Source organism: Microtus ochrogaster, chromosome 24 (assembly GCF_000317375.1).
Source record: "Microtus ochrogaster isolate Prairie Vole_2 chromosome 24, MicOch1.0, whole genome shotgun sequence".
NCBI lineage: Eukaryota > Metazoa > Chordata > Mammalia > Rodentia > Cricetidae > Microtus > Microtus ochrogaster.
Window position 1 is genome coordinate 34,817,746 of NC_022024.1, and position 11,849 is coordinate 34,829,594.

At 46.5% G+C, this 11,849-nt stretch overlaps 1 protein-coding gene across 1 annotated transcript in view; it reads right to left on the reverse strand.

Moving 5' to 3' along the window:
- The window catches only part of Aldh1l2 (aldehyde dehydrogenase 1 family member L2), a 40,291-nt gene that overhangs the window by 22,163 nt on the left and 6,279 nt on the right, over window positions 1–11,849 (reverse strand). Inside the window, exons 2-9 of the mRNA XM_005358236.3 lie at window positions 10,397–10,541; window positions 9,531–9,765; window positions 7,495–7,660; window positions 5,648–5,749; window positions 5,390–5,479; window positions 2,954–3,088; window positions 1,614–1,739; window positions 1,148–1,239 (exon numbers count right to left, since the gene is read on the reverse strand). Of these exons, the coding sequence (XP_005358293.1) occupies window positions 1,148–1,239; window positions 1,614–1,739; window positions 2,954–3,088; window positions 5,390–5,479; window positions 5,648–5,749; window positions 7,495–7,660; window positions 9,531–9,765; window positions 10,397–10,541 (1,091 nt within the window). The remainder of the gene's footprint in view (window positions 1–1,147; window positions 1,240–1,613; window positions 1,740–2,953; window positions 3,089–5,389; window positions 5,480–5,647; window positions 5,750–7,494; window positions 7,661–9,530; window positions 9,766–10,396; window positions 10,542–11,849) is intronic.

Consider the following 11,849-nt stretch of genomic DNA (forward strand, 5'->3'; position numbering starts at 1 on the left):
CATTCACAAGTCCTTGCAGATAGCACCCCTGAAGGCCAGTGTCATTCACAAGTCCTTCTCAGTCCCTTCTGCTTCTCCATGTAACTGCTGCTGTTCATCAGTCTTTCTTAAGCGGGAAAGGTCCACCAAGTCCAGTGTGGAGAGCCTGCTATTTAGAGTCCTCTAATAATTTATTCCCTGAAGAAGCTGACATACCTTGCAAATTATTCATAACAGAGCTAGCAAGATAAAGCGGACAGAGGCTCTTCCCAATAAACCAAGAGTTTGACCCCCAAACCCCAAATGGTAGAAGGCAGGAACAGACTCCACTGGTTTTCTCCTACTTCCGCATGGCATGTGGTTGCCCCGTGCACCAACACAAATGCATACATGATTTTTATAAAGATAATAATGAATGATCAAGTTAGACCAACAGGAGATGGGCAATTCCTGCAGGCATCTTGTCAGCAGTAGATGACAATAACTACAGTACGGTCTTGGAATCCTTACCAAGCTAATCAGAATGTTCTCAGAACTCACGAAATTATAGTTTATAGGCCCAATCCTCTTGACTTTGATGATGTCACATGCTCGTGAAATGAGTACTTTTGGTTACTCCGTGAATAAGAGAGAGGTGTCGGGAGTGGAGAGAGTGGGAAATGGTCATATTGGGACACGGGCAGGTAAGGTGTAAGAATTAGTGTCCCGGGGCTGCAGTGAGACTCAGCAGAGAAGGGCACATCCTCCTGCAGAGGACCTGAGTTTGGTTTCCGCACCATTTGAACAGTTCATAACTGCCTGTAACTCCAGCTTCAGAGGACCAATGCCTTCTTCTGGACTCTCTGGGTAACTGCACACACTGACACTGGCATTCACTCTCTCCCTCTCTCCCTCTCTCTTTCTCTTTCTCTCTCTCACTCTCACACACGTACACATACACATAAACAAAAAATAATATATTTTTTGAAAATAGCGAACAATTCGAATCATGAAAGAAACGTGAAAACAGTCTGGTTAGCAACCAATAAATAACCAGACCTGTGAGTGTGAGTGACCATGGAAACAACAACAAAAACCACAAAGAAGAGGGAAGTATGATGGACACGTTCCCAGGGAAATGTACGTGTGTGCACGCATGCGTGCGTACTCACAGAGGTAGTGCCTTTACCTCACAACATCCATTGAGCTGGCTCCAGATTTAAAGAAGTCTGTGGAGTCTTCAATCACCGGGACGTTGCTTAGAATCCGAGCCCAGATAACCTGCACAGAAAGGGCCACTGTCATGAAGAAGGACCGTGTGGAATCCCGGGGCAGAGACCTCTGTGCCCTTTACATGAAGATGCAACGAGGAGGGATTGTTCGCCCCAGATGCCCAGTAAACGTGACAGGACGGGAGCATTCCACCCCACCAGTCTCGTCCCGTGAAAAACGATGTGCAATCATATGTGAGGTTTTGTCCTTCTCGTTAGCATAAAATGACCTCCAGCCTGGGCTTCTGAATGGTTCGACCTTTGTCCTCCATGTCCCAGGAGAAAGAGTCACGCTTCTACTGCGCTAAGGACAATTACACCAGCTACAAACAGGTCTCTTTTTTTCCCCAGGTAAGAGTCTCATTATGGACAATGCACGTTCACCTTGATGGTCTCTGCCACCTTCATCTCCTCGGCTGTGAGTTCTACCACTGAGGTCTCACCCGACGAGAAGTACTGGGAGGCAGGGATCATCTTCCCATCCTCAAACTGCAGATTTCTCACCACCAGCTACGAGACAGCAGGAGACAGAGCTGAGCATCTGGACCTTCTGAGAGGGAGGCTTTCGGGAGGCGGAGTCTAATGTGTTAGATGGGTGTGGAGACCAGCTTGTTTGGATAATACAGACAAACGGTTGAACTACTTCCCTGTGTCTAAAAGGACTCAAATGACATCTTAATGGGGGCAGGAAAAAAGGATAGGGCCAGATGCATCTCAAGATGGATAAATGGTACACCTATGGAAAACTCGCATTGCGGTTACTGGTGCCTGGACCAAAGACTCCTACAGGATGCTACACTCCACCGCTGCCAGCACGCAGTCACCGTGGTGCACTGTGGACGCACGTGCTGGGATCTGACGGAGATGAATGCTGTTTGTACCTGCTTTGCTATTGCAGTAGTGGAGGCTTAGTGAAATTCATTGTCTAGCGTCACCCAGGTAGTAAATAGCAGAGCTGGTTTAAGATCTACCAGAGACCAGGTGGTGGCGCACACCTTTAATCCCGGCATTCAGGAAGCAGAGGCAGGTGAATCTCTGTGAATCTGAGGCCAGCCTGGTCTACAGAGCTAGTTCTAGGACAGCCAGGGCCACACAAAGAAACCCTGTCTTGAAAGACAAAAGCAAAACAAAACAAAACCCAAACAAACAAATAAAAAAGACCCAGCCGCAGCTGCCACTAAAATGTTGTAACGTTAACATTCGTTTATCCTTAATGATAACTAAGGATATTTATGGTTAAGCGGGGACAGCTCTGTAAACTACAAATACCCTTTTATACTTTTAATGGGAACTTGTCCAGAAGGCCCAGAGATAGCCACGTGGGTGGGGCTGGCTTGGGGAGAGGACAGTAGTGGACAATGGAAGAGGCCACTTGAGTTTCACTGGATCATCTCAATCTCTGACAGGGGGAAGACAAATATGGATCTCTCCTTGCTTTATAGATAGGGAAACGGAGAACCAGCAGGGGAAACTATCCTTCCCAAGCCATCAGGTGGAAGAGCAGAGGTCCCCATCTCCCTCTTCTGACTCAGTTCCCAGGTCTCACTGTGAGGGTCCATGGGGTCTTCCTGAGGAACCTTGTCCTTGGGCATGCAAAGGTCCCTCATCTCGGGAGGCAGGGCACACACCGTGACCCTCCCACCTCCCAGTGAAAGCCGGAGGAGCTATCCCCTGCGAGCTACGGTTATAGAAGGAAGACAGAAAAAGTGACTTTATACACTCACTGCTTTTCCATCGTTACCAAAAAGAACAAGTCCATTTTTGGTAACAAGGCCAGGCTTCTCGGATCCTCTAATGTCCAATGGCTCTCCAGCAGGCACAGAGCTAGTTAATAACGATGAACCGTAGAATGTCACCATCTGAGGAAGACATCAAACCCTGTGAACTCGGGAGGTAAAGCCACTGCCCGGTGTGTGTGTGTGTGTGTGTGTGTGTGTGTGTGTGTGCGCGCGTACACACACAATCGTCACCCCGTGTGCAAACACTGAAGTTCAGATTTGTGTAGTAACGTTGAGACACGGTTTTGTCGTGTGTGTTTATTTGGTGAGAATGAACCAAGCATCGGTAGAAAGGGGACAAATGAGAATCTCTGCAAATGTGTGATCAAAGTCTCAGAGATGCCTGGAGAGAGGCTCGAGGGTCAAGAATGCCTGTTAGCACCCATGTGACCCCTTAACAACCACCGTAACTCCTGTTCTAGGGCATCCAATGCCTTCTGGCTCTGAGGGCTGCTACATGCAAGTGGTATACACACACACACTCAGGCATGCACATATGTACAAGTAAAATGAATAAAAAAATTTTTTTAAAGTCTTAAAGATGGGGGCTGGGAAATTCTCAGCTGCTCAAATGTGATGTGGGATTCCCCTCTGTATGCTATGAATATGTTTTATTACCCTTGGTTAATAAAGAAGCTGCTTTGGCCTATGGTGGCACAGAATATAGCCAGGCAGGAAATCCAAAGAGACAGAGAAAGAGTAGGCAGAGTTAGGGAGACGCTGTGTAGCTGCCCAAGAAGCAAGAGGTAACAACCACAAGCCTTGCGGTAAAATATAAAATAATAGAAATGGGTTAATTTAAGATGTAAAAGCTAGCTAGGAATATGCTTAAGCTATTGGCCAAACAGTGTTGTAATTAATATAGTTTCTGGGTTATTATTTGGTTCTGGGCGGCTGGAAAAGGTAAAAGCAGTCTCTGTTTATACAAGCACTTGCTGCATAAGCTTGAGGACCTGAGTTTGACACCCAGGTAAAAAGCGGGGTGTGATCGTGCTGGCCTGCAATCCCAGTGCTGGGGAGGCAGAGACTGGAGGATCCCAGGGGCTCAGTGGCCAGCCGGTCTAGCCCATTGCTGAGTTCCAGGCTCAGTGAGAAAATATCTCAAAACCAAAGCAGAGAGGAAATCAACACCAGTCTCTGCCCTCCAGACACACTTATGCACATGTATGCACATGTTCTCACACATATATGGCCTCACACGCTATACTCCCTCACACATGCACACACACACACAGGACCACATATATACATATACAAGGAAAAGGTTCAAACAGTTGCACAACCAGGTGATATGAGTGTGTCATTCAAACTGACTGAGATTAAAAGAGAAAAAGTGGAGCCTTTTTACCATAAAGGTGTGTGTGTGTGTATGTGTGTGTGCACGCATGGTGTCGGCCCTGGGGGTGGCCTGTAGTGCTGGGGACTGTCCTTGTTCTTTTTTGTTTATTTGTTTGTTAACTTGGCACAAACTAGAGTTATTTGAGAAGAGGAACCTTAATTGAGGAAATGTCTCCATCAGATTGGCCTACAGGTATATCTGTGGGACATTTTTATTTTTAATTTTTTGTTTTTATTGAGCTATATATTTTTTCTCTGCTCCCCTCCCTTCTCCCCTCTCCCATGGTCATGGGGCATTTTCTTAATTGATGATTGCCATGGGAGGGACCACGTCACACCTGGGCGGGTGGTCCTGGGTTCTATAAGAAAGCAGGCCGAGTAATCCATGAGGAGCAAGCCGGTCAGCAGCACTCCTCCATGGCCTCTGCTTCAGCTCCTGCCTCCAGGTTCCTGCCCTGGCCCTCAGTGATGGACTGGTTCCTGGAGGTGTAAGATGAAATAAACCCTTTCCTCCCCAGGTTCCTTTTGCTCGATGTTTTATCACAGCAATATCTCCCTAACTAAGACAGGGCTGAACTCAAGGGCTTCGTATATGCTAGGCAGTCACCCTACAACTGAGCCCCCAGGAACATGGGGACCCTTCCAGTGCAGGGTGATGAGGGGTGAGCCGTGCAGGCTGTTCTGGGGATCAGTTCAAGAAAACAAGACTAGAAAAGGATGGTGACCAAGAGCAAAGGACACTGATTTTTTTTTTAAAAAAAAATTATCATTCTATAAATTCCGTTATTTATTAAGCTCTAATGATTAATATGTATTGAGTATTTCCTGCATATCAGGAAATGGACATGTATTAACTCATTTAACCTTCGTCACAGAGCGAGGCTTGGGTTTAAATGCCAGTAGTACGCACACGAGGCCTGTCAGGAGGTGATGCCTGAAGAGGGATGCTTAGCATGGGGGAGGGAGGAGACAGAGAGAGAAAGAGAGAGAGAGAGAGAGAGAGAGAGCGCTTTTATGGGGGAAATGTATCCTGTGAACGCATACCTGTCCATTTATCTCTGCCCAGGCTCCAGGGACCTTATCATGACCTCGAATCCAGTTATGCAAAACTTCAGCAGGCTGGTCCCAAGAAATCTAGGTGGGCACAAATAAAGACTGTAAGGGCTAGCTAGCCTTTTTCTCCATCAGGGACAGGCGTGGGGACACGTAGGGTCAGCTGGCTTGGAGGCCAGGAAATGGTATACTGGGAACTTCTCAAAGGCAGAGGGCCGTGACCTGGCTGTGCGTTATTGACGTAGGTACCTTGGCATTTTCCTTCCTCTGGATCCCTTCGTATGTCACCCCCTCTTCTGGCTGGGGAACGCGAGGAGCTTTTCCATCAGCTATGAGTTGCACGGCTTCTACCTAAAGCCGAGAGCATCGCTGGTGTTACAACCCCGTCATCCACAAAGGCATGGAAGTCTGTGTCCAACAGACTGACTGCATAGAACTACTCAGAAGTCAGCCAGGCTGTGATGACAGCTGCCCTCCATGGCACACACACGGCTACTTATGTAAGTTACCCCCTGAAGACATCACAGGTATCTGACAGGTGTGTACCACTTTCCTGGTTTGCAAATGAGGAAGCTGTGGAGTTTCAGGAAGAGCCAGAGAACTAACTCTAGGTGCAGCCACATTTGGCTAGGTATAGTTATGAATGCTACCAAACACGACTTCATACATAAACTAGCTTAAAGCATCAAAAGTTTTGGGTTTTTGTGTGTGTGTGTGTGTGTTTTGTTTTTTTTTTTTTTGAGAAAGGTTTTTCTGTGTGGTTCTGGCTTTCCTGGAACCCCCTCTGTAACCAGGCTGGCTTTGATCTCAGAGATCCTCCTGCCTCAGCCTCCCCGGTGCTGGCAGTAAAGGCGTGCGTCACCCTATCCGGCTGATTTCTTTTTTTATTTTTTGCTAATACAACTGCACATCTTTTGAGTGTGAACTTTGTAGATCTCAGTGTCATTTCACAACAGCGAAAGGTTCGACATGCCTGGAAGGATGTCGTGCCCACTAGGCGTGCCTACTCCCAAGATCAACCTGCACTGAAGCATGGACTCTTGTTGGGGCTGGAGGTGGAGCTCAGGGGCAAAGCTCATGCTTAGCATCTGCAAGGCCTCAAGTTCAACCCAGAAAGACGGGAGGGCGAGGGCGGGAGGAAATGGGCTGTTGTGTTGTCACGGTGATGCTCGCCACCGTGACTTCACTTCTTTGGGGTGTGTCTACATTCTCTTTCCTGACACTTCACTGGGATGTCCCCGCATGCCTGTGTGCTGTTTGGATTATCATGATCTGTTTTGAGCGCCTGCCGTGCGCTAGGTTCTTTACACGAATGATGTTGTTTAACTTTGAGAATACTTCTACAAGCCAGATAGTGTTTTCCACAATCTGCATAGGAAGGAACCAAGGCCATAGAGGCCGAGGAGCGAGCTGTCTGTTCAAAGCATCATGTGTAAGTGGTAGAACAGGAATTGCAGATGAGTCTCTGTAACACCAAGGACCCTCTGAATTGATCACTAAGTGACATAAACAAAGGTCTCAATTATCCCTCACATCGGTGGTGACTTAGTAGAACCTGGCTGCTTTCCCTACCAAATTCTGGTTGGGGGGGTGGGGGTGGGAGAGGACAACCAAATGACTTGCTGAATCTCTGGATATGTTTATGGACAAAATATTTTACTTCATGGGCAATATGTATGCTCGGAGTTTTTCTCCTCCATCCTGAGCACATCTGAATGATTAAATCAATCATCATATTTCACTCTGTTATGTAGACTAAGTAAAAATACCTTTACAGTAAGTCTGTTACTCAGATAAAAAAAACTGAAAGATTCTTTATACTTCCTTATAATCAGCCATCATCTACAGGGTTGACGATTCAAGTTTTTAACGAAAAGGATGGAACACTTTGGCTGTCGTCCTGTCCGTCCCCTTTTCTTTCTTGTCCGCATCACAGAGTGAGTTTCAAGCTCACACTGACACTACAGGCATGAGCCACCGAGAGTCACAAGCGTGTGCCTGCACGCCTGGCTTAGCAAACTCTCGACGGAAAAAAAACCCAGCCCTCCAGCCTTAGAGGTTTCCTACGTTGGTGTTGGTGGTGTAATTATACTGACCATGGCCTTGATTCCCTCGGGAAAAAGGAACCGGTTATAAAGGGCATCCACTGTGTCATTGGGTTTGACGTCGCATGCTCTCTGCAGAAGGATAGGTCCTGTATCTAAACCATCATCTGCCCAGAAAACAGAAAACCCAGCTTGCTTATCTCCCGAGATCAGAGTCCTGTGGAAAGAAGAGGTTTCAACTTAAAATGGTAGTTGCTTGTGTCAAGAATTCGTTACGTTAAAGGAAAGGGGAATTGCAATGGAAAAAAACAGGTAGTGAGTGAGTGGCCAGAGACGTTGATAACAGAGCTCACAGCAGGCAACCCCCCCCCCACGGTCCCTGTCCATGCATCTGCATTATGTCTTGCAGTAATGGCTGGTGGTGCCTCTTAAAAGGCGTCAGAATCCGGCCTTACTGCCACCCCTGTCAGTTTTCTTTTCTTTGGGACTGAGTAATTTCCATCCCTGCCTGTCCTTCCTATGTCCTGCTTGATCATGTGTTAGAACAGAGTGGAGACTAAAACAGAGGGCACCCAGCACAACGTGCAAAGGAAATCCGGTGGTTGATTTAGGCTGCATCATAGAGTAAAATGTCACTCAAGGTTAGAATTAGCTCTAGGCTGGCTGCATAAACTGTAGTAAAAGTCAGTTGATAAAATCAACTGTTCATACTGCGTGCTGTATACAGCCTAGACTGAGAGAAATACTTATCTCTATAGTGGCTTATAATGCAAACAATACACAGGATATGTGAAAAATGCCTAATGCTGATATCAGAGCACAGGCACACACAGAGAAGTTGTAAAATGTCTGTTCAGCAGTGCCCTAAATCGTCTTTTTAGATTTATTCTAATTTTTATGCATATGTCTCTGAGTGCATGCCATGTCTGTGCAGATGACCACAGAGGCCAGAAGAGGACATCAGATCCCCTGGGATTGAAGCCACAGGCTGCTGAGAGCTACCTGATGTGGGTGCTGGAACCAAACTCTGGACATCTGTAACAGCTGCAAGTGATCTTAACTTCTGAGCTGTCTCCCCAGCCTTAGCCCCCTTTCTGAATCATCTGTATTTCTCTGAGTGTTCAAGTAAGCAAGCGTTAAATGTTTTCAGAAATATTGAGGAATTAGCATTACACTGCCAGGCGCCTTGAAAATACTCATATGCTCTTTCCCAATGATTCTGCATATAGAAATAATTCAAAATGAAAAAGAAAAGATTCAAATGCAAAGGCATCTACTACTATTATTTATAAGACCAAAAGAAAATGAATTCCTGGCATCAACTTTTAAACAACAAGTATTTTCTTTTTTTTTTCTTCCAGCCATTTAATCCACACGTAGATGTTTTTATATACTCGATAGCTGATGTCAAGCTTATCAGGAAGGTGGCAGATAGGAGAATGAAGGTGGACATGGCGGGGAGACCCAGTTCAGCCTCGGCATGGGGTGCTGTGGTGTTAGGAGCTTAGGGAGTGCCAGGAGCTGTGCTCGACACAGACATGAGGATGTTGGACCGTCTCTTCGAGGAACTTTGAGTCAAAGGAAGGGGATGGATGATAAGGAAGGCAGATTAAAGTGACTCACATCTTCCTAAATGTACTTGAGATCCTTTGCATAAAAAGGGAAAAAAATCCCGAGAGCATCACACACTGTGATGACCGTTAACGTAGATGTCAAAAGTGCAAAGAAGTCCTGCCGTAAGCCAGCATGATCAAACTGATCTCATTCATCTGACCACAGAAGCATAGTGCCTCGCTGAGAAAACGTACCAAGTCACGCGGCTGAACATGGGTTAATTTAAGTCGTAAGAAGTAGTTAGAAATAAGCTTGAACAATAGGCCAAATAGTTTATAATTGGTATAAGCCTCTATGTGTTTATTTGGGACTGAATGACTGCGGGACAGGTGGGATAGAAACGTCTGTCTACACAGCGCTTTGCTGACTAAGCCATCTCTCCAGCCCCAAGCACCACCAGTGTCTGCGTCATGTAGGAAATAAATGACACAGCCTGTGGGAACAGCCACCATTCCTGCTATTCCAAGTCTCACCAGTTGATGGCAGAAGCGCCCCTGTGCCTGGGAAGGAGGGAAGGGTGGTAGATGATGGAGCCGTGCTTTGGGCTGTCAATGACATCCATGGGGATGAACTGTGTGCAGAAGGGGAGCACGTTGAGCTCGGCGCCCACTGAATGGTAGGCTTCCGCCACCTCCTTGATGGTTTTACCCTTGACTCTCCATCTAGGGAACTTGAACACAGGGGTCCCATCTTTCTCTGCAGCCAAAGCTGAGCACAAAATAAATAAATAAAAATAAATAAATAAATGAAGAGGTTTTTTTTTTTTTTTTCCAGGTCATGTTCTTCTATTCCCACATGGTAACATCACAGTTTCACAAAACCTTGACAGGTTAAGCGTCATGGAGGGGAACTTGGACCATGATTAGAGTTGGATGTCGTTTATATCAGGCTCGTCCGTCTTTCTAGAGGGGCGTGCATCTATGTGTTGGCGTGCATCTATGTTAAAAGCATAATGCGTCCAGAGGCTGGTGAGTAGATCATATTTTCAGATACTGACTTTCATTACATTTTTTTTGTTGTTGTTGTTTTCGAGACAGGGTTTCTCTGTAGCTTTTTGGTTCTTGTCCTGGAACTAGCTCTTATAGACCAGGCTGGCCTTGAACTCAAAGAGATCCGCCTGCCTCTGCCTCCCGAGTGCTGGGATTAAAGGCATGCACCACCACCGCCCGGCTCTTTCATTACATTTTTATTCATTCATTCGGTGTGTGTATATGTTGTTTGTGTGTGTGTGTGTGTGTGTGTACCTGTGTATGTATGTCAGCCCTCTATATATCCATCCTAGGTCATTTCCAGGAGCCACGGCAGGAGGGTTTGACCCAGTGTTCCCAGGTGTACTCACCTAGAGGGTCAGCCTTCCCATCCTTGTCTGGGACTGTGAACACCCCCACTACTCGGTGGCCCTCTTTCTGGAGGTGGCTGTAGACTTCCTTTCCGAAGAGGCTCTGGCCAATAAGCGCCAACTTCAGCTTGTTTTTGAAATAGACCTGTGAAAGAATGTGGTAATGGTGGCAGCTGACGTCGCGGGCAGAAAACACTGGATGACAGGTCGCGGGAAACGTCGTAAGATGACTCGAGGGCCAGAACGATTAGTCTGGTTGCTATGGTGACTGGAGGGTTGGTAGTGCAAGACCAGCCTGGGCTACTTAGTGACTTGCAGTCCTGCTGGCCAATTGGGGTAATAATGCTCTCGAAAACTAGGTTCTGACAAAAACCGCCGTTTCAGACACGAGAAACCTTCTGTCAAGTTGTTGCTCAGGGGAGTCCAAGAAACTCCCAAAACAACACTGTTACTGTGCCCTTGATTGCCTCTCAGAAGCTGAAGGCAAGACCCCGTTGCTGAAATTGCCATGTACTTCAGACATTGGATTCAGAAAAATCAAGCTGGATTTGGCTGCAACGCCTCTTGATACAGGATACCTTTCTGTATGCTGTGAATATGTGTTGCTTTATTGGCTGATGAATAAAGCTACTTCGGCCTATGGCAGGGCAGAATATAGCTAGGTGGGAAAGACAAACTGAATACAGGGAGAAAGAAGGTAGAGTCAAGAGAGACACTAGCAGCCACTGGAGGATTAAGATGCCAGAACATTACCGGTAAGTCACAGGGCACATGGAGATACACATATTATTAGAAATGTGTTCATTTAAATATGTACAACTAGCCAGTAAGAAGCCTAAGCCATCGGCTAAACAGTTTGTAATTAATATTAATCCTCCAGGGTGGTTATTTGGGAACTGGCAGGAGGGAGAGAAACCTCCAGGTACAGCCCCTTCCCCGAGGACTAACTTTCATAGCACTAGAGGGGGCATTGCCAGCAGCCAGGCGAGAGAATCAACAATAGCTGTGACATTTGCATACACAACGATCATTATGTCAGGATATCCCGAAAGGTGCAATGGTGGTGCTCACATCTTGGTGCAACCAACAGCTTGATTGGACAAGGACTTAAGACCCTCTAAATAGGGAATTTATGGCTGGTAATATAAACCTAGTGAGGTGGTCGACCTTAGAAGACCCTACAGCACTGCCTCTTTACTAAACTAGTCTGAGTCCCAACTGCATCCTAAATACTCATCCTTGTATCCACAGATAAGTGTAGCTCTCGCCCCTCATCAAAGGAGCTTTCTATTCATAGTGGATGGAGATAACTATAGAAAGCCACATGATTGGTTAAAATGCAGAACTGGCCATGGGATGCTTAGCCCCAACTATAATACAATGCCTGCACCTCAAAGCCCAAGTGACCAGCCCTAAGCATGTGTGCTAAATGGACTCAGAAGGTTTTTACACA